This window comes from Panulirus ornatus, chromosome 12 (assembly GCF_036320965.1).
Source record: "Panulirus ornatus isolate Po-2019 chromosome 12, ASM3632096v1, whole genome shotgun sequence".
NCBI lineage: Eukaryota > Metazoa > Arthropoda > Malacostraca > Decapoda > Palinuridae > Panulirus > Panulirus ornatus.
In genome coordinates, this window is record NC_092235.1 from 51,005,690 (window position 1) to 51,026,231 (window position 20,542).

The window sequence follows — 20,542 nt, forward strand, 5'->3', positions numbered from 1 at the left end:
TCATTTATGTGCAAGCACTGTAATACATTTGGTTTACCATCAAATAGATTTTCATCATCAAACGATTACCATCTGGATCCTGGAATCCTTATCACTGTGGAGCAAATACAGTACCATTTGGTGCCATCTACACTTTGCAGTCTACAGTGAAAACCTCTCCATGCCAAGGTTGAATGGTAATAGGAGAAATAATGTGTAACTGTTGTTACGAACAAGTGTGTGTGTGTCCCATGTTTGTACGTGTGCCCCATAAGTGTTTATGGTGTAAGTGATGTTTTACATTACTGGATGGCAGAGTGGGGGCCAGGGCCTCCGTTATCTCGGCTTGGGTTTCACTTCCCTGGCTGGGTCATCGATCCTGTTACCCTAAACACTTAGGCCTGTCGTCTTTCCCACGCCCAAGGCACCAGACGGCTGAGATCAAGAGCAGAGGTCATGCCGGGTCATCAATCCAGTTACCCTTAACACTTAGGCCAGTCATTTCTCCCATGTCCGAGGTGCCAGACAGCTGAGGTCAAGAGAGGAGGTCATCTAGGAAATATGGCTTCCTATATATCGTTGTTACCATCAGAATAAGAGAAGGTTGGGCCTTAGGCAAGATGAGGGTCAGACCTATGACCCTCCAGCTAACCAGGAGAGGCACTATGAGCCACCATCCTCCAATCACAGCTGGACCTTAGGCCTCCAGACAATCAGGAGTGGCACTCTAGGTCACCCTTCTCCAATCCCACCTGAGACTAGGGAAGCAGGGTAGGCTGCTCCTGGCTTGCTCCTCCCATCAATAAAAACCTCTGATGCCAGCAGGACCACGATTCCTTAGCTACACTGCGGGCCCAGCAGGTTAGTGGGTTCCCGTCTCAAACCCGTAGCCTATGATCACTATGTAAAGTGGTGCTATACTAAACTCTACAGTGTTGCACTGCCTGTCACTTAGGTCCGAGTGTCATAGAGTATTGTAGCCTGTCTAAGAAGTGTCCAACGAATAAGTGTATCTTGAATCATGTTTCTAGAATCAAATTGTCATAAAGGAAAGAAATCTCCTGGTTTGAAATCTTACCTGGAATATTGAATGTTAAGCGTTAACGTAAATGATTTGTGCCCAATTAATGTGCTTCTGTTATATTGTACTCTTTATTTCTTGTATTATATAGAGATTTAACCATAGTGTTTGCTTTCATCCCAAAACATTAAGATAGTGTTATCTGGTGTGCGTAACATAATAACAGACAATCCTTCCCAGCAGAGGGATTCATAGTGCTGTTGTAAAATGAGAACTTAAAGTGCCTTGCCTGACAACCAAAGATCAGTTGAAATTCGACTATTCCACCCAAAAGCACAGAATGAACATCCATGTCACGGCCTTTTTATCAGGCAATGTCAATCTACAAATCTGGTTAAGGGGTTAAGAAGTTCATACGCAATCTTATCCACTCCAGTTGCTTTGCCATACTTCATCTCATGCAAAACTTTCATCATGTCCTCTCTTCTCACCAAATCATTTACCATCACTCTCTCGTTCTGTGCACCATCTCATCCCAAATGCCCCACATCCACCATCCTATCATCTTACACATTCAATAGTCTTTCAATATACTCACTCCATCTCTTCTTTGCATGTTACAGTACAACTTCCCCAACTGCTCCTCTCAGTAAGGGACCATTTTGTTTTTTTCTTGTTCACATGCTATTCATCTTCCAAAACATTTCCTCATTCTTCTTGAAGCCTGCCAATATTCTCTCAACCTGTCCCTCATTTGCCCTCCTTTTCAACCCCAGCACTTTCTACCTGCTTTCTCTTGCATACCTCCGAATTACTTGCATTCCTTCCCAGCAGGTACCAACTGCACACACCTCTTTAGTCTTTCACTAGCATTTTATCTTCCTCAGTGCACCATTCATAACCAATTCTTATACATCCACCCCACAGCTTCTGCATGGTACACAAAATTAGTCCATACACTACACATCCAATCTCTAATCATGCACAATTCATCAAAACCAAATAGCATACATGGTTTATCTTGACCGTTTCCTATGGCCTGGTTCAGCCCAATGACAGCTTGATACTAATCCATACATCACAACACTCCAGTTCACTGTATCCAATATATGCTCCCTACCCTCCTAAAGTTCAGTACCTGATACACAGCAGCCTCCTTCATTACATCCTTTCATCTCCTCCTCCCTTTTGCTTCCTGCAATGATGAACCATAGATAACCCTTAATGTTTCTCTTCACTCATCCTCTTCATATGCCCAAACCATTTTAGCTTACCCTATTGCAACTCTCAATCAGAATGTATCTAATACCACATCTCTATTTGACATCTTTATACCACATCTCTATTTGACAATGTCATTTTTAATAAATCAACCCATCTCACAACATGCACCACCCTCAGTCTTTTCATTTCTGAAACATACATCCTCTTCCCATATTTTGCATTCAAGGCCAAGAATCAACCATACAACACTACTGAAATTACAGTACCTTCACAACATAACCATCTCTGCTTATGACAAACTGCTTCCTAATGCAACTAAGACCTTACCCTACTTTCCAATCTACCTCTATAGATGCAAGCATACCATGTCACCACAGGTACCTTTAACATTCCACCTCCAGATCTTCCCCATTCGAATTTACACTCAACAATCTCGTCTCAACCACCTTCTTAAACTTAACACCTTACTTCTGTTCATATTTACCTTTAACTCTTTTTTCACACTCATAAACTCTGCTAAGTTTCTTTTCTCTCTGAAAAGTCACTGTGAAGAGGCTGTTGTTGAAAAAAAAAAAAAAAAAGTAGCCTCATGGAGGAAATTCTTATTCCAAAGAAGTCCATCTTTTCCCTGCTTTGGTTGTAACATATTCTATAGCTGCCGGAGCCCCATGCAAGGAAATCTGAGACTATATACAAAAAGTCATAATAATATGCTTTCTCCAGATACCTGACTATTTTGTTCTCTTTATTTCTAACACTATTTGTTTAAAGCAATCATCTGTTCAACAAACCTTCTACCTCTCCTTAAGTTACAATGCTTCTTCTCAATCAGATGTTCTACACATACCACTACCCCTCTCACTAACCACTTTCCCTCACAACTTGACAGTATACTTTACTAGCTTACATCTCTACAATTCAAGCATTAATTTTTGAACCCACTTGCCTTTAGGCAGGGGAAGTATATGTGGATTTAGCCATATACACAAGCAAAAACTTATGTTTTCCAGATTACTTTGTTACTTATATCTAAATGAATAAATGGGAAGTCAAATGCTTTTCAGAATGTAATATCTCAATAAATAAAACTACTCTCTGTTAAGCTCATTTTCTAACAAGTCATTTTTTCTAGTTTTCAAATGACACAAGATTATACTTCAAGAATAAGCTTACCCATATTGCTAATTTTGTGGTGTTTCCATCTACTGTAACCGTCTTAACCTTAAAGTCGACACCAATTGTTGCACTCTGTTCTGGGTCAAAAGTGTCATCTGTAAACCGAAGTAGCAGGCTGAAAAAGAAAATATGGAAGTGAGTGACCATAGATTACTATAAAAAAATGACCTATAACAGAGAATTTAAGCAACCCTCCATGTGGTTGTAGGGTTCCAGTTTCTGTCACAAATTTTATTCTACTGCACACCTAACTAGTAACTATCTATCCATCTATACCTCTCATGCCCATTCTCTATGGGAACTCCCAACAGGGGGGGAAGCCATGGTAAAAGTCTCCACTTTCCATTCTTATAAGATTCCCTCACATACACTTTTCTATGCATTCTTCCACCATTTCTCTCCGGTAATCTTACACTCTATTTCCCCAAGTCACAGGTGGTCTTCCTCTCAGACCTTCCCCTTTAATTGTACTACTGTACACTATCCTTGTAATCTCTCCATCTTGCATTCTTTCCACATGCCCAAACCAACACAAGGTTTTATCTTTCACCCATTCTACCACTCCACAACACATTCCCTTTGCATTTCCTGCCATTCCACATCTCTCATACACCCCCTCATTTCTTTCTTCATTCCATCTAGTCATACCACATGCTCCTCTCAAATAGCTCATTTCCACATCCTAGATTCTTGACCTCTGTGGCTCATTCCATGTCCATGTTTCAGCTGCATAGGTTAGGGTTGGGAATAATATGCTGTCCTTTAGTCCTCTCTTCACTTCCATACTTACACCTCTACCCTTCATCTACATTGACTCCTACCCTGTACTGCTCTCTCCCTTCTCTCTCCTTCCATATCACCAAACATACCCAAGACAGTTCCTAAATCCTTAAACTCTCTCACCTCTTACAGTCTTTCCAACCCATATCCAAAACACACTTTAGTACACTTTCTTCTTTCACTTGACATGGGTTTGCAAAACCTATACCAACACTGTTTCCATTTAAATATCATTACTTTACTTTTATTTGCATTTATCTTCACTCGCCTATGCTTAAACATATAAAACACGCTTACAACCTTCTGCAACTCCTCTTCACTCTCAGCAAACAACACTATCATCTGCAAACAGGCTTGCCACTAACCACCATGCCTCACCACTGCACTCCATCTCTGCACACCCTTTCCCTAGTTTTGCTTTCACTTCTCTTAACACTCCATCCATCAATATATCAAAAATCCACAGTGACATCACACAGCCCCACCTCACACCCACATGTGCACTCAAGCTTTCACTCAGCTCTCTATCCACTCTTACACATAACTTTTCTCCTCTATAGAAGGCTTTCACACCATTTGTTTCCATACCCCATATATTCTTAACATATCCTGTGAAACAATCCACTTTACTCTGATCATATGCTTTATCCAGATCCATAAAAGCTGCATGCAACCTCCTATCTTTTGGTAGATACTTTTGTCACAATCATCTTCATTACATAAATCTGATCCACACATACCCTACCTTTCCTAAAACCCACTTGCTCAGTCACTTCCATCAATATATGAACCAACATTCTTGCATACACTTTTCCTGGTATACCTAACATACTTATTCCTCTATCATTACTACATATATCCTTTTCCTATGAGTACAGGAACAATAATAGCTTTCATACAATCCCAGGCACAATCTCCTATTTCCATGCTAAATCATATATCAGATGCATCTACTATATCACACTTTCTCCTCCATACTTCAGCATTTCAGCTGTAATCCCATCCACTCCTGGTGCCTTTCCTACCTTAAGCCTCATTATTACCCTTTTTACCCAGTTAATTCTTACTGCCTTTTAACCTTTACAAGCCTATGCTTAATCTCCAATACCAATATATACACATGACTGAAGGGCAAACATAAATATAAACCATTATGTAACTCCATACAAAAGTTTTTTTTTTTTTTCAAGCAGCTTATGCTTAAACAGTCTGTACAAGATTTCGACAAATAACAAGGTTCCTCTCTTTGGCTAATGTTGAAAAACTACTCTCCAAAAACATCTTTTTTCTTTTGTACATGTCACTAAGATAGCATCAGAAACAGACATCTATTTTCTAGCTAACTCCCACACATCTATTCTCTAGCTATCATGTGTAATGTACTGAATCCACAGCCCCTTATCCACAACTAGGCCTCAGAGATCTTTCAATGGTTTTCCCTGACTGATATTTCTGTGTTACATATCAATTATTGGTAATAATTGATATATAACAATTTCCCGCATTAGCGAGGTTATCATTGGAGATGGGAAATTATTCCATACTTGTATAGTAAAAGGCGTTTTATATCAATATAGGTTTGTTCTCAATGTGCATTGAGCTGAATTGCAGCATGAATATATATTCATTGGGAGCTTATCACTCATGTAGGTAGTTTTACTATCTTGATATATACATTACTTGTTTCAGAAAAAAGTACTTTTCAAATGGCAAGATAAAAAAAAAAAAAAAATGCCACAGTGAAGGCATCATCAGTATCTGGAGTAGCCTAGGTTACAGATTAAAAGATACAAGGAGTAGAAGATAAGTGCAGGTACACTACCGATTTTCCGGCACTCTTGGTTCCAAAGCCTTGCTGCATTAACCATTTTGCCGGATCAACCATGGCCACATAATAATAATTCATCAACACACATCTAACTCACTAATTATACATCTCCCATTTGTCTAAAGTATACCATGGACTGCTAGAAATCTAAATTAAACAAAAATAAAATGTTTGAGCACCCTAAGATGGTAAGTCTGTCCTTAGATTGTTTGAATCCTGTGGGGTCTTCTTCGTTTTCTAGTGTTAGTGATTTCCTAGTCACACATCGCCAGAATAATGCAGTTTCGTCTTCATTATACACCTGCTCAGGACTGAGGTGCTCATCAGCTACGAGTTTCGTAAGTTCATCCACATACTCAGCAGCTCCTTCATGGTTTGCAGACCGCTTTTCTCCACACATGTTATTCATGGAAATTCCATGATGCTTCTTGAATCTTTAAAGCCATCCTTCACTATAGTCACGCTCATGTTGTTATTTAAGTTCTTTATGGAACATCTTAGCCTGGTCCATTATCATGCTACCTGATAAGTCCACTCCATCACTCCGACACTGTTGAAACCATTCCATCATCACTTGACCATGCTCAGTACTCTTACCATCTTTCATAGTTTTTCTATCGTCATTTGCTTCTTGGAATCGCTGTCTGCATAGAATTTCAATATTTTCTCCTTTTGATGAACCAATACTGCTGTAGATGTCACACAGCTTATACACCGAAACATTATGGTCCATTTTTTCAACAGTTCTACTTTATCTTGGATCGACATGGGCTGGCATTTACGTTTGACACCATGACTGACACTCTCATATGTCTTAGAAGCCATAGCTAGGGTTAAATTTAAGCAAAATAAGCTAAAAATCTCACATAATTGCAGTATCACCACCGAAAAGTGCAGCGTAAAGAATGTAAATAAGTGTGCCCTACACACAAAGCCATCTGAGGCCGCCCAGTAAATTAGTCTGGTGGCCGTGGTAATTTCAAGTTCCCTCACGTAATTTTGTCCGGACTAAAGGAGGTGCCGAACCATCAGTTGCTGGAATTTTGATGGTATACTTGTGTTTACTTTTTTGTTAGAATTATGACTGTCCACAAACATACAATCTCTCCTTGTCATTAAAACAAAGGGCAACACTTAACTCACACAGCTCATTCTTTCCAGCAGTAAGCACTATGCGCTAGCCTTGCCTTTAGGCAAAATATGAGAAGTAGATAGAAGTAGTATGCAGGAACATTTAAGCAGGAGCATTTGGTAGAAGTAGGTAAAAGCTTTAGATACAAGCAGTCATTAGGAACATTAGGTAGGAGCCTCTGCTTACACTGCACTAGACTTACTCTCTGCCAGTGGCCTGTTAAGGGTGAGGCACTTAAGGCGAACAAGTAGCACTAGAGTTCTTTAGTTATGAAGACAGGCTGTTGCTGTAGTCACCCCTATAATGGAGTTCCAATTGGAAAGAGCATCAAAGATATAGACAGATAGATATGGACAGCATTAATGATTGTATTAGATGATAAACCTTTACATGCAGAATTTTCAGCCTTCTTATCTACCTATTTAGAATACCTCAGTTAGAAAACATAACTTGGAAGAAATATACGACAGAAAATGAAATGCAGGAACATATTCATAACTATATATATTCATTAACAATCAGAAAACACTTAAAAGTGCATAAAAAATAATGGAAAAAAAAAAAGGAACATAAGTGAAGGGGGCTAATGGGGAGGTGATAACAAGTAGTGGTGATGTGAGAAGGGGATTGAGTGAGTATTTTGAAGGTTTGTTGAATGTGTTTGATGATAGAGTGACAGATATAGGGTGTTTTGGTCGAGGTGGTGTGCAAATTGAGAGGGTTGGGGAGAATGATTTGGTAAATAGAGAAGAGGTAGTAAAAGCTTTGCAGAAGATGAAAGCTGGCAAGGCGGCGAGTTTGGATGGTACTGCAGAGGAATCTATTAAAAAAGGGGGTGACTGTATTGTCGACTGGTGGGTAAGGTTATTCAATGTATGTATGACTCATGGTGAGGTGCCTGAGGATTGGAAGAATGCTTGCAAAGTGCCATTGTACAAAGGCAAAGGGGATAAAAGTGAGTGCTCAAATTACAGAGGTATAAGTTTGTTGAGTATTCCTGGGAAATCGTATGGGAGGGTATAGATTGAGAGGGTGAAGGCATGTACAGAGCATCAGATTGGGGAAGAGCAGTGTGGTTTCAGAAGTGGTAAAGATATGTGGATCAGGTGTTTACTTTGAAGAATGTATGTGAGAAATACTTAGAAAAGCAAATGGATTTGTATGTAGCATTTATGGATCTGGAGAAGGCATATGATAGAGTTTATAGAGATGCTCTGTGAAAGGTATTTGGAGTATATGGTGTGGGAGGCAAGTTGTTAGAAGCAGTGAAAAGTTTTTATCAAGGATGTAAGGCATGCGTACTTGTAGGAAGAGAGGAAAGTGATTGGTTCTCAGTGAATGTTGGTTTGCGGCAGGGGTGCGTGGTCTCCATGGTTGTTTAATTTGTTTATGAATGGGGTTGTTAGGGAGGTAAATGCAAGAGTTCTGGAAAGAGGGGCAAGTATACAGTCTGTTGTGGATGAGAGAGCTTGGGAAGTGAGTCAGTTGTTGTTCGCTGATGATACAGCGCTGGTGACTGATTCGGGTGAGAAACTGCAGAAGCTGGTGACTGAGTCTGGTAAAGTGTGTGAAAGAAGAAAGCTGAGAGTTAATGTGAATAAGAGCAAGGTTATTAGGTACAGTAGGGTTGAGGGACACGTCAATTGGGAGGTAAGTTTGAATGGAGAAAAACTGGAGGAAGTGAAGTGTTTTAGATATCTGGGAGTGGATTTGGCAGCGGATAAACCATGGAAGTGGAAGTGAATCATATGGTGGGGGAGGGGGCAAAAGTTCTGGAAGCATTGAAAAATGTGTGGAAGTCGAGAACATTATCTTGGAAAGCAAAAATGGGTGTGTTTGAAGGAATAGAGGTTCCAACAATATTATATGGCTGCAAGGCATGGGCTATAGATAGAGTTGTGCGCAGGAGGGTGGATGTGCTGGAAATGAGATGTTTGAGGACAATATGTGGTGTGAGGTGGTTTGATCGAGTAAGTAATGAAAGGGTAAGAGAGATGTGTGGTAATAAAAAGAGTGTGGTTGAGAGAGCAGAAGAGGGTGTTTTGAAATGGTTTGGTCACATGGAAAGAATCAGTGAGGAAAGACTGATACAGAGGATATGTGTGTCAGAGGTGGAGGGAACAAGGAGAAGTGGGAGACCAAATTGGAGGAGGAAAGATCGAGTGAAAAAGATTTTGAGTGATCGGGGCCTGAAAATGCAGGAGGGTGAAAGGCATGCAAGGAATAGAATGAATTGGAGCAATGTGGTATACCGGGGTCGACGTGTTGTCAATGGATTGAACCAGGGTATGTGAAGCATCTGGGGTCATGGAAAGTTCTGTGGGGCCTGGATGTGGAAAGGGAGCTGTGGTTTCGGTGCATTATAAATGACAGCTAGAGACTGAGAGTGAATGAATGTGGCCTTTGTTGTCTTTTCCTAGCGCTACCTCACGCACATGCAGGGGGAGGGGGTTGTTATTTCATGTGTGGTGGGGTGGCAACAGGAAGGAATAAGGGCAGACAGTATGAATTATGTACATGTGTATATATGTATATGTCTGTGTGTGTATATATATATATATATATATAGTGGTTCCAACAATGTTGTATGGTTGCGAGGCGTGGGCTATGGATAGAGATGTGCGCAGGAGGATGGATGTGCTGGAAATGAGATGTTTGAGGACAATGTGTGGTGTGAGGTGGTTTGATCGAGTAAGTAACGTAAGGGTAAGAGAGATGTGTGGAAATAAAAAGAGCGTGGTTGAGAGAGCAGAAGAGGGTGTTTTGAAATGGTTTGGGCACATGGAGAGAATGAGTGAGGAGAGATTGACCAAGAGGATATATGTGTCGGAGGTGGAGGGAACGAGGAGAAGAGGGAGACCAAATTGGAGGTGGAAAGATGGAGTGAAAAAGATTTTGTGTGATCGGGGCCTGAACATGCAGGAGGGTGAAAGGAGGGCAAGAAATAGAGTGAATTGGAGTCATGTGGTATACAGGGGTTGACGTGCTGTCAGTGGATTGAAGCAAGGCATGTGAAGCGTCTGGGGTAAACCATGGAAAGCTGTGTAGGTATGTATATTTGCGTGTGTGGACGTGTGTATGTACATGTGTATGGGGGGGGGTTGGGCCATTTCTTTCGTCTGTTTCCTTGCGCTACCTCGCAAACGCGGGAGACAGCGACAAAGTAAAAAAAAAAAAAAAAAAAAAAAAAAAAAAAAAAAAAAATATATATATATATATATATATATATATATATATATATATATATATATATACACGCTGAGATGTATAGCTATGTATGTGTGTGTGTGGACGTGTACGTATATACATGTGTATGTGGGTGGGTTGGGCCATTCTTTCATCTGTTTCCTTGCGCTACCTTGCTAACGCGGGAGACCGACAAAGTATAATAAAAAAAATAAAAAAGCAAAATGTGATGGAAATGATGGGAATATGACCAGATACCAATGATACATACCATCTAATATGAGCAGGTGGTACAGCTATCAATAAATACGAAAAAATATGAATAGGAATAGTTGAAAGTCATGATAAATACAGCATTTCATTAATTTAATCACATAAGTGATCCTGAAGGTAACAAACATAAAACACAGTACAAAGAGTATTTATTAATCAACAATAGATCTGCCACCTCAGTGCCAAAAAAAAGGGGAGTTGTAACTTTTAAGAGTGATGTACATCATCTTTGACTTTAAATGACTGGTTCTACCTGCCTGTATTTAAATGCCATACAGGAAAAGTTCATACCTAAAAGATTAAGTGCTAGAGCTGAAGTTAAGTAAACTTTAAGACCTATATTTGATGCATTAACAGACCTAACCCTGTGCTAACATCGGAAACCAATGAAATGAATTTTGAAAAACTGAGAACAGATTTCTCATTCCCTATCTTGTGAAATTCATGACCCTGGTGTGTACAATAAACAGCTTAAGAAAATCTTACCATAGCTCCTATGATTGAATTCAGATAGTATTCAATTAAAATTTACCAGCAAATATGGTGATAAGAATTTGAGATGGTGGCAGAGTGGGACAGCATAAAGTGAGGTTTGCTGGAAGGTAAAGCCACGGACACTAGGGTTCTTTATGTTGCTCCCTAAATTATTTGATTCAACAAATGTTGCAAATCATAGGTAATACAGACTTTATACATGCCATAGGATTTTTGGGATGGCACACTAGCAAGGACATAAGCTTAAAATCTCCTTCAACATTATCTTCCAAGAAAAGTGTCAGCAAAATCTGTCTGCCTCCCTGGAGGAGTGTTTTCTTCCCTGTAATTGAATGTTCTGGCTTTTATTCTTTATGAAAAGAAGCCAGTCTCATCCATTTAATCTAAATTCCTTCCTCAATAAGTTCTTTAAATATGCAGACTATAGCCACAAGTTTCTCTCCATGATCACACCTAAGCATTGCTAATTTCAAATCAAGAGTGATGGCTTTACAATCTGCATTACCCTAAGTGCCTTTAACACTATTTGCTGACAAACTGAAATGGCTACACTTACTTCAGAAGCAGTAAATAATGATGAAGCGAGTATGGTACTGTCCACAAACTGTGGTGTGTGTCATGTGTTCTTGATTACAAGTGGACCTACCACCAGTGGGTGGGATACAAAACGAAGCTGATATACAAATCTAATATCATTTTACCAAGACATCATTGAAAAATGCAAGATAAGTACAAAAATACCCTGACATATCTCACTCATAAAAGAAAAGATTATTTTTTTGTGAAAACGAAAGAGGAAAATACTTTCATTTCTACATGTCACAAGTATGAGTCCAATGTGTCAAGTCGAGAATGTACCCTAATTCTCAACAGTGTCAAGTTCATATCAAGCCATCACAATATGTTCTAAACAGAGTTTCTGCATGTGAATTAACAGCTAATGCTATTTTGTACGAAAAATCAAAATGCGTTCAGCAACATACTTATGGGTATGGGCTACTTCACAAGGTCCATTAATTGTTAAGCCTTTTACGATTACATCTTAACACTAATGCAGTTGCAGCAATTTAGAGAAAAAAAAATAATGGCTATATGCTAAACATTTGGGACAATGATCTGAACTGGGGAATAATGGCAATCTCAAAAGACTCTTACATTAATGATCAAAAATGATGTGAAAGGAAAAGGAATATGGACAGAGAACAAACTAGAGGGCAATGTTAGACACACTCAGACATCTTTGAGAGCACACTGTGCTTCCTGTAACATGAAATCCATTTATGTAATTCATAGTTGAGGATATCTGACAAGAGACTTAAAGCCAAAGGAAAGGAAGAATTTGACAGAGTTAGTTATAGCTGCAAATCAATTAACCAAACTGGTCACTGTAGTTCAATAAAAAGGTACCACATTTCAACTCTTAAGCTCTGGCATCTGAGGTTTAAGGTCCAAATCATTATGAGCTTACTCAAGTTTAAAATATGCAGACTGCTGGAAATCTTACAATACAAAGAATTCACATAATAAGCAGCAATGAAAGCATACTATGGCATCTACTTATCAATTCATTAAATTCATTAATGCAACGAAACCACACCTCCCTTTCCACATCCAGGCCCCACAGACCTTTCTACGGTTTACCCCAGACGCTTCACAAGCTCTGGTTTAATCCACTGACAGCACGTCGACCCGGTATACCACATCGTTCCTATTCACCCTATTCCTTACACCACATACTGTCTTCAAACATTTCATTTCCAACACATCCACCCTCCTCTGCACAACCCTATCTATAACCCATGCCTCATGACCATATAACATTGTTGGAACCATTATTCCTTCAAACATACCCATTTTTGCTCTCTGAGATAATGTTCTTGCCTTCCACACATTCTTCAACGCTCCCAGAACCTTCGCCCCCTCCCCCACCCTGTGAATCACATCCACTTCCATGGTTCCATCCACTGCTAAGCCCACTCCCAGATATCTAAAACACTTCACTTCCTCCAGTTTTTCTCCATACAAACTTTTTTTTTTTTTTTGCCGCTGTCTCCCGCGTTTGCGAGGTAGCGCAAGGAAACAGACGAAAGAAATGGCCCAACCCACCCCCATACACATGTATATACATACGTCCACACACGCAAATATACATTCCTACACAGCTTTCCATGGTTTACCCCACACGCTTCACATGCCCTGATTCAATCCACTGACAGCACGTCAACCCCGGCATACCACATCGATCCAATTCACTCTATTCCTTGCCCTCCTTTCACCCTCCTGCATGTTCAGGCCCCGATCACACAAAATCTTTTTCACTCCATCTTTCCACCTCCAATTTGGTCTCCCACTTCTCCTCGTTCCCTCCACCTCCGACACATATATCCTCTTGGTCAATATTTCCTCACTCATTCTCTCCATGTGCCCAAACCATTTCAAAACACCCTCTTCTGCTCTCTCAACTACGCTCTTTTTATTTCCACACATCTCTCTTACCCTTACGTTACTTACTCGATCAAACCACCTCACACCACACACTGTCCTCAAACATCTCATTTCCAGCACATCCATCCTCCTGCACACAACTCTATCCATAGCCCACGCCTCGCAACCATACAACATTGTTGGAACCACTATTCCTTCAAACATACCCATTTTTGCTTTCCGAGATAATGTTCTCGACTTCCACACATTCTTCAAGGCTCCCAGGATTTTTGCCCCCTCCCCCACCCTATGATCCACTTCCGCTTCCATGGTTCCATGTCAATTAACACGTAATCCAATAACGCTCTCTGGCCATCTCTCCTACTTACATATGTATACTTATGTATATCTCGCTTTTTAAACCAGGTATTCCCAATCACCAGTCCTTTTTCAGCACATAAATCTACAAGCTTTTCACCATTTCCATTTACAACACTGAACACCCCATGTATACCAATTATTCCCTCAACTGCCACATTACTCACCTTTGCATTCAAATCACCCATCACTATAACCCGGTCTCGAGCATCAAAACCACTAACACACTCATTCAGCTGCTCCCAAAACACTTGCCTCTCATGATCTTTCTTCTCATGCCCAGGTGCATATACACCAATAATCACCCATCTCTCTCCATCAACTTTCAGTTTTACCCATATTAATCAAGAATTTACTTTCTTACATTCTATCACATACTCCCACAACTCCTGTTTCAGGAGTACTGCTACTCCTTCCCTTGCTCTTGTCCTCTCACTAACCCCTGACTTTACTCCCAAGACATTCCCAAACCACTCTTCCCCTTTACCCTTGAGCTTCGTTTCACTCAGAGCCAAAACATCCAGGTTCCTTTCCTCAAACATACTACCTATCTCTCCTTTTTTCACATCTTGGTTACATCCACAAACATTTAGACACCCCAGTCTGAGCCTTCGAGGGGGATGAGCACTTCCCGCGTGACTCCTTCTTCTGTTTCCCATTTTAGAAAGTTAAAAAATACAAGGAGGGGAGGATTTCTGGCCCCCCGCTCCCGTCCCCTCTAGTCTCCCAATTAATTTGTCCCTCAACCCTACTGAACCTAATAACCTTGCTCTTATTCACATTTACTCTCAACTTTCTTCTTTCACACACTTCATCAAACTCAGTCACCAACCTCTGCAGTTTCTCACCCTAATCAGACACCAGCGATGTATCATCAGTGAACAACAACTGACTCACTTCCCAAGTCCTCTCATCCACAAAAGACTGCATACTTGCCCCTTTCCCCAAAACTCTTGCATTCACCTCCCTAACCAACCCATCCATAAACAAATTAAACAACCATGGAGACATCATGCACCCCTGCCAAAATCCGACATTCACTGGGAACCAATCACTTTCCTCTTTTCCTACATGTAAACATGCCTTACATCCTCAGTACAAACATTTCATTCCTTCAAGCAACTTACCTCCTGCACCATATACTATTAAAACCTTCCACAAAGCATCTCTATTAACCTTATCATATGCCTTCTCCAGATCCATAAATATTTATATTTTATTTATTATACTTTGTCGCTGTCTCCCGCGTTTGCGAGGTAGCGCAAGGAAACAGACGAAAGAAATGGCCCAACCCCCCCCCTAGACACATGTATATACATACGTCCACACACGCAAATATACATACCTACACAGCTTTCCATGGTTTACCCCAGACACTTCACATGCCCTGCTTCAATCCACTGACAGCACGTCAACCCCGGTATACCACATCGATCCAATTCACTCTATTCCTTGCCCTCCTTTCACCCTCCTGCATGTTCAGGCCCCGATCACACAAAATCTTTTTCACTCCATCTTTCCACCTCCAATTTGGTCTCCCTCTTCTCCTTGTTCCCTCCACCTCCGACACATATATCCTCTTGGTCAATCTTTCCTCACTCATCCTCTCCATGTGCCCAAACCACTTCAAAACACCCTCTTCTGCTCTCTCAACCACGCTCTTTTTATTTCCACACATCTCTCTTACCCTTACGTTACTCACTCGATCAAACCACCTCACACCACACATTGTCCTCAAACATCTCATTTCCAGCACATCCATCCTCCTGCACACAACTCTATCCATAGCCCACGCCTCGCAACCATACAACATTGTTGGAACCACTATTCCTTCAAACATACCCATTTTTGCTTTCCGAGATAATGTTCTCGACTTCCACACATTCTTCAAGGCCCACAGGATTTTCGCCCCCTCCCCCACCCTATGATCCACTTCTGCTTCCATGGTTCCATCCGCTGCCAGATCCACTCCCAGATATCTAAAACACTTCACTTCCTCCAGTTTTTCTCCATTCAAACTCACCTCCCAATTGACTTGACCCTCAACCCTACTGTACCTAATAACCTTGCTCTTATTCACATTTACTCTTAACTTTCTTCTTCCACACACTTTTCCAAACTCAGTCACCAGCTTCTGCAGTTTCTCACATGAATCAGCCACCAGCGCTGTATCATCAGCGAACAACAACTGACTCACTTCCCAAGCTCTCTCATCCCCAACAGACTTCATACTTGCCCCTTTCCAAAACTCTTGCATTTACCTCCCTAACAACCCCATCCATAAACAAATTAAACAACCATGGAGACATCACACACCCCTGCCGCAAACCTACATTCACTGAGAACCAATCACTTTCCTCTCTTCCTACACGTACACATGCCTTACATCCTCGATAAAAACTTTTCACTGCTTCTAACAACTTTCCTCCCACACCATATATTCTTAATACCTTCCACAGAGCATCTCTATCAACTCTATCATATAAATGCTACATATAAATCCATCTGTTTTTCTAAGTATTTCTCACATACATTCTCCAAAGCAAACACTTGATCCACACATCCTCTACCGCTTCTGAAACCACACTGCGCTTCCTCAATCTGATACTCTGTACATGCCTTCACCCTCTCAATCTATACCCTCCCATATAATTTCCCAGGAATACTCAACAAACTTATGCCTCTGTAATTTGAAAACACCTTTAATCACTTTGCCTCTGCACAATGGCACTATGCATGCATTCCGCCAAACCTCAGGCACTTCACCATGAGCCATACATTCCTTGAATATCTTTACCAACCAATCAACAACACAGTCACCCCCTTTTTTAATAGATTCCACTGCAATACAATCCTAGCCTGCTGCCTTGCCAGCTTTCATCTTAGCAAAGCTTTCACTACCTTTTCTCTCTTTACCATACCATTCTCCCTGACCCTCTCACTTCGCACACCACCCCAACCAAAACAACCTATAACTGCCACTCTATCATCAAACACATTCAACAAACCTTCAAAATACTCACTCCATCTCCTTCTCACTTCATCACTACCTGTTATTACCTCCCCATCTGCCCCCTTCACCAATGTTCCCATTTGTTCTCTTGTCTTACACACTTTATTTATTTCCTTCCAAAACATCTTTTTACTATCCCTAAAATTTAATGATACTCTCTCACCCCAACTCTCATTTGCCCTTTTTCACCTCTTGCACCTTTCTCTTGACCTCCTCCCACATTCTTTCATACATCTCCCAGTCATTTGCAATACATAAATGCAAAAATTATCCAAATGCCCCTCTCTTCTATTTCACTAACAAGCCATCACTGCTTCCCTAAATACATCCCATTCATCCCGCACTCCTCTTATGTCATTTGCTCTCACCTTTTGCCATTCTGCATTCAATCTCTCCTTGTACTTCCTCACACGAGTCTCCTTTCCAAGCTCACTTACTCTCACCACTCTCTTCTCCCCAACATTCTCTCATCTTTTCTGAAAACCTCTACATATTACTTGGGAATCTATCTGACTTACAATGTAAGCAAACATTATCCATTTTCTAAGCAAACAGCCTACAGTAAATGGGTTTCTGTTTCACAGTTTTACTTTGTTTTGATGAAGTCTGATTAAAGAAAAAAAAAAAAAAGATTCATCATACTGTATATAATTTCTTTCCAAAAATATCCAGTAAACAAACCAAATAATTAGCCTGATATCAGACCACCTTAACTAAAAAGACCTTTATCATATCTGAAGCTTCCTCTTTGGTATGTAATTTCAGAAAAATTTCATTTCTCATGAAATCTATCCAATGGCATTTCTAATGAATTGCATACTGCTTAATGACCAACTTTCCAGTTAACACACATCTATTTTCAATCTTTTTACTTCACTACGCAATTATGAAACTTCTTACTGAATATAAAATCTGACGGGTAAAAAGAATAACTCATCCTTGTTCATTTAAACTGTCACAGTTTCCAATTACAGCGCAAATATCTTGCCAATTTTTCAACTAAGCACCATAGTGTACTGGAGAAAAGGTACTTACTGCAAGGATAACCAAAGCGTAGGTCATCACCTGCAAGGTGAATATGAATACTTTCATGGTCATTTTTATGGATCAGGGTGTTCAACTCTAGCATCACACCTGTTGAGAGGATAATCTATTAGGATAGCTTCTATAAATGAGTCTAGATCTATGTTCAATTTGTTAGTCATACAATGTGCATAAATCATCACTGGGTTGTCTAACTCTTGTATCAACCAGCTTGGGCAAGATTCCATTTCACTTGCTTCATAATTTGATATTCCTCATTTATCTATGACACTAGAAATGCCATTATCAAAGTTTTCTTAAGAGACTTTTAAGACATGGTCTTGATTTAAGAATTTAGCCACATATGAACCTTTAGTTTCATTCTCTTGTGTGTCATTTACTGGTTCATTTCTAATTTCTTTCAGGTTTTGCCAAAGATTTATATTTGTTTTTGAACAAATAATATCAAGAGCATAAAGATTTTGATGTGATCAGAATGTGCTAGCTTTACATTCCCTAAATATTTATGAAGCTACGTACTTTTCAATCACCATATACTACATTTTTCATTATTCGGTACAGTTCGCAGTGTTCACAATTCTAATACAATCTAATGGTTCCTCTTCACTGTGATTTTCTAGCATCACTAATAATCCAGCTTAAAAATCCTTTTTCACATCCTCCAATTTTTCATTTATGATATTCTTTGACTCATACAATTTCATACATCTAAATGTGGACAGCAATATCATAACACTTTTATCTTAACCTTACAATACATAACTGGTCTTACAACTGCTACTGCCTGATAGTAAAGCACCGAGACATCAGGGATACAAACATCCCAAGCTGAGCAGTCAAACAACTAGGTACCATAAACAATCTAACAACTTCTTATTTTGTATTTCCATTAAACTGCTACAAATGAAGATTAACTTTTTCTTTTGTTTTACTGTATGCAGTGTAGTGAGTTGACACTAGGAACAGGATATACTTACTCATTTGCCAGTCGGTAAGCTGAGCCCCACTTGTAAAAAATCAATCCCATGAAAGGTACTCGTGACAATGGACATCAGCAGTGCACATACAGCCACTTCTGATAACATGAAAGTTTGTGTGGATGACTGGAATGTGAATGTGAGAAGGAAGTTGATGCTTTTAAAGAAAGTAAACTCAATACTTTAAGTAACATATGTGATAAGAGATAGAGGGAACTTCAATGTGAAATGGAGAGGCACATGAAATGAAGACTGTTTGTCATGCGAATTCCAATGAAAGAATGGTATGAAAAGATATACACAAATACGAAAGCTACATACCATTACAGTGGTTAGAAAATTCATTAATGATAGGTATAAGATAACTGTAGTAAATGCATAATGCACTATGAAATGATAGAGGAAGTTAAGAAAAAAAAAATTGAAGAAGTGGATCCAGGGGAAAAACTATGCATGAAAGGTGACATAAATGGATAGAGAGGAGACCAGCTAGATGTGAAAGGTGAACATGACAATAATGAGAGGAGTCACAGAAACGGATAGCCACAGAGAATATGATGTCCACAAGCACATATGAAACAAAAAAAGGTAGGTTACACAGGCAAGACAAGAGTAAGAAAGAATAAGAAGGTAAAATGCATGATGAGCTGGCTAAGATCAGGTGCAAACTTGCCAAATAATATGACAGTTATAAACTGGCTTAGAAGATCAGGTGCAAACTTGTCAAATAATATGACAGTAATGTGCAAGTTAAACTTTTATTTCAAATGGTCTACGATTAAAGTTGTGAATGAAAAATCGAGGATAAATGTGTGATTGGGGCCTGAACATGCAGGAGGGTGAAAGGAGGGCAAGGAATAGAGTGAATTGGATCGATGTGGTATACCGGGGTTGACGTGCTGTCAGTGGATTGAATCAGGGCATGTGAAGTGTCTGGAGTAAACCATGGAAAGCTGTGTAGGTATGTATATTTGCGTGTGTGGACGTATGTATATACATGTGTATTGGGTGTGGGTTGGGCCATTTCTTTCGTCTGTTTCCTTGTGCTACCTCGCAAACGCGGGAGACAGCGAGAAAAAAAAAAAAAAAATGTGGAGAAGCTGAGGAATGAAAGTTTACAAACTGGCTACAAGAAGTAAAATGAGAAGCTGATTTATACTCAAGAAACAATACTAAGTAAGGCTGAGGTGCATGTAATACTATCAGAAGAGAATTTCATGAGAGAAGAAAAGCATGGCAGAAACAGGACAAAGAGAATAAATTATTCATAAAGCTAAGTCTTCTACAAAACAGCAATGAATGGAGAGTAAAAACTGTATAATGAAAAGCCCTAAATGAAAAAGTAAGATGTTGGTGCAAATGAATTAAAAGGAAATCAATTGGTATCCTGGAGTAAAAATCAAAATGTATGGAAAAATAAAGAGCCATTTTGGAAGGAGGTAAGTTGGTGCAAAGGGAAGTTTTGGTAAAAAGCATGGGTGAACTAGACAATTCTTGGGGACTGCTTCAAACAGAGTCAAGTTCTGGGAGAGATTATCTTATACAAATAACTGGAGAAATTAATAAAAGATAAATAGGTACTGGCACAAAATATTGTAGGCCACGAAAATTC

At 39.8% G+C, this 20,542-nt stretch overlaps 1 protein-coding gene across 2 annotated transcripts in view; it reads right to left on the reverse strand.

Annotated features, from left to right (window-relative positions):
• LOC139752056 (ras-related protein Rab-18-B-like) overlaps positions 1-20,542 on the reverse strand; it is a 54,334-nt gene that overhangs the window by 28,613 nt on the left and 5,179 nt on the right. For both annotated transcript variants that reach the window (XM_071667889.1, XM_071667890.1), the window contains exon 2: positions 3,398-3,515. In XM_071667889.1, coding sequence (XP_071523990.1) covers positions 3,398-3,515 — 118 coding nt within the window. The remainder of the gene's footprint in view (positions 1-3,397; positions 3,516-20,542) is intronic.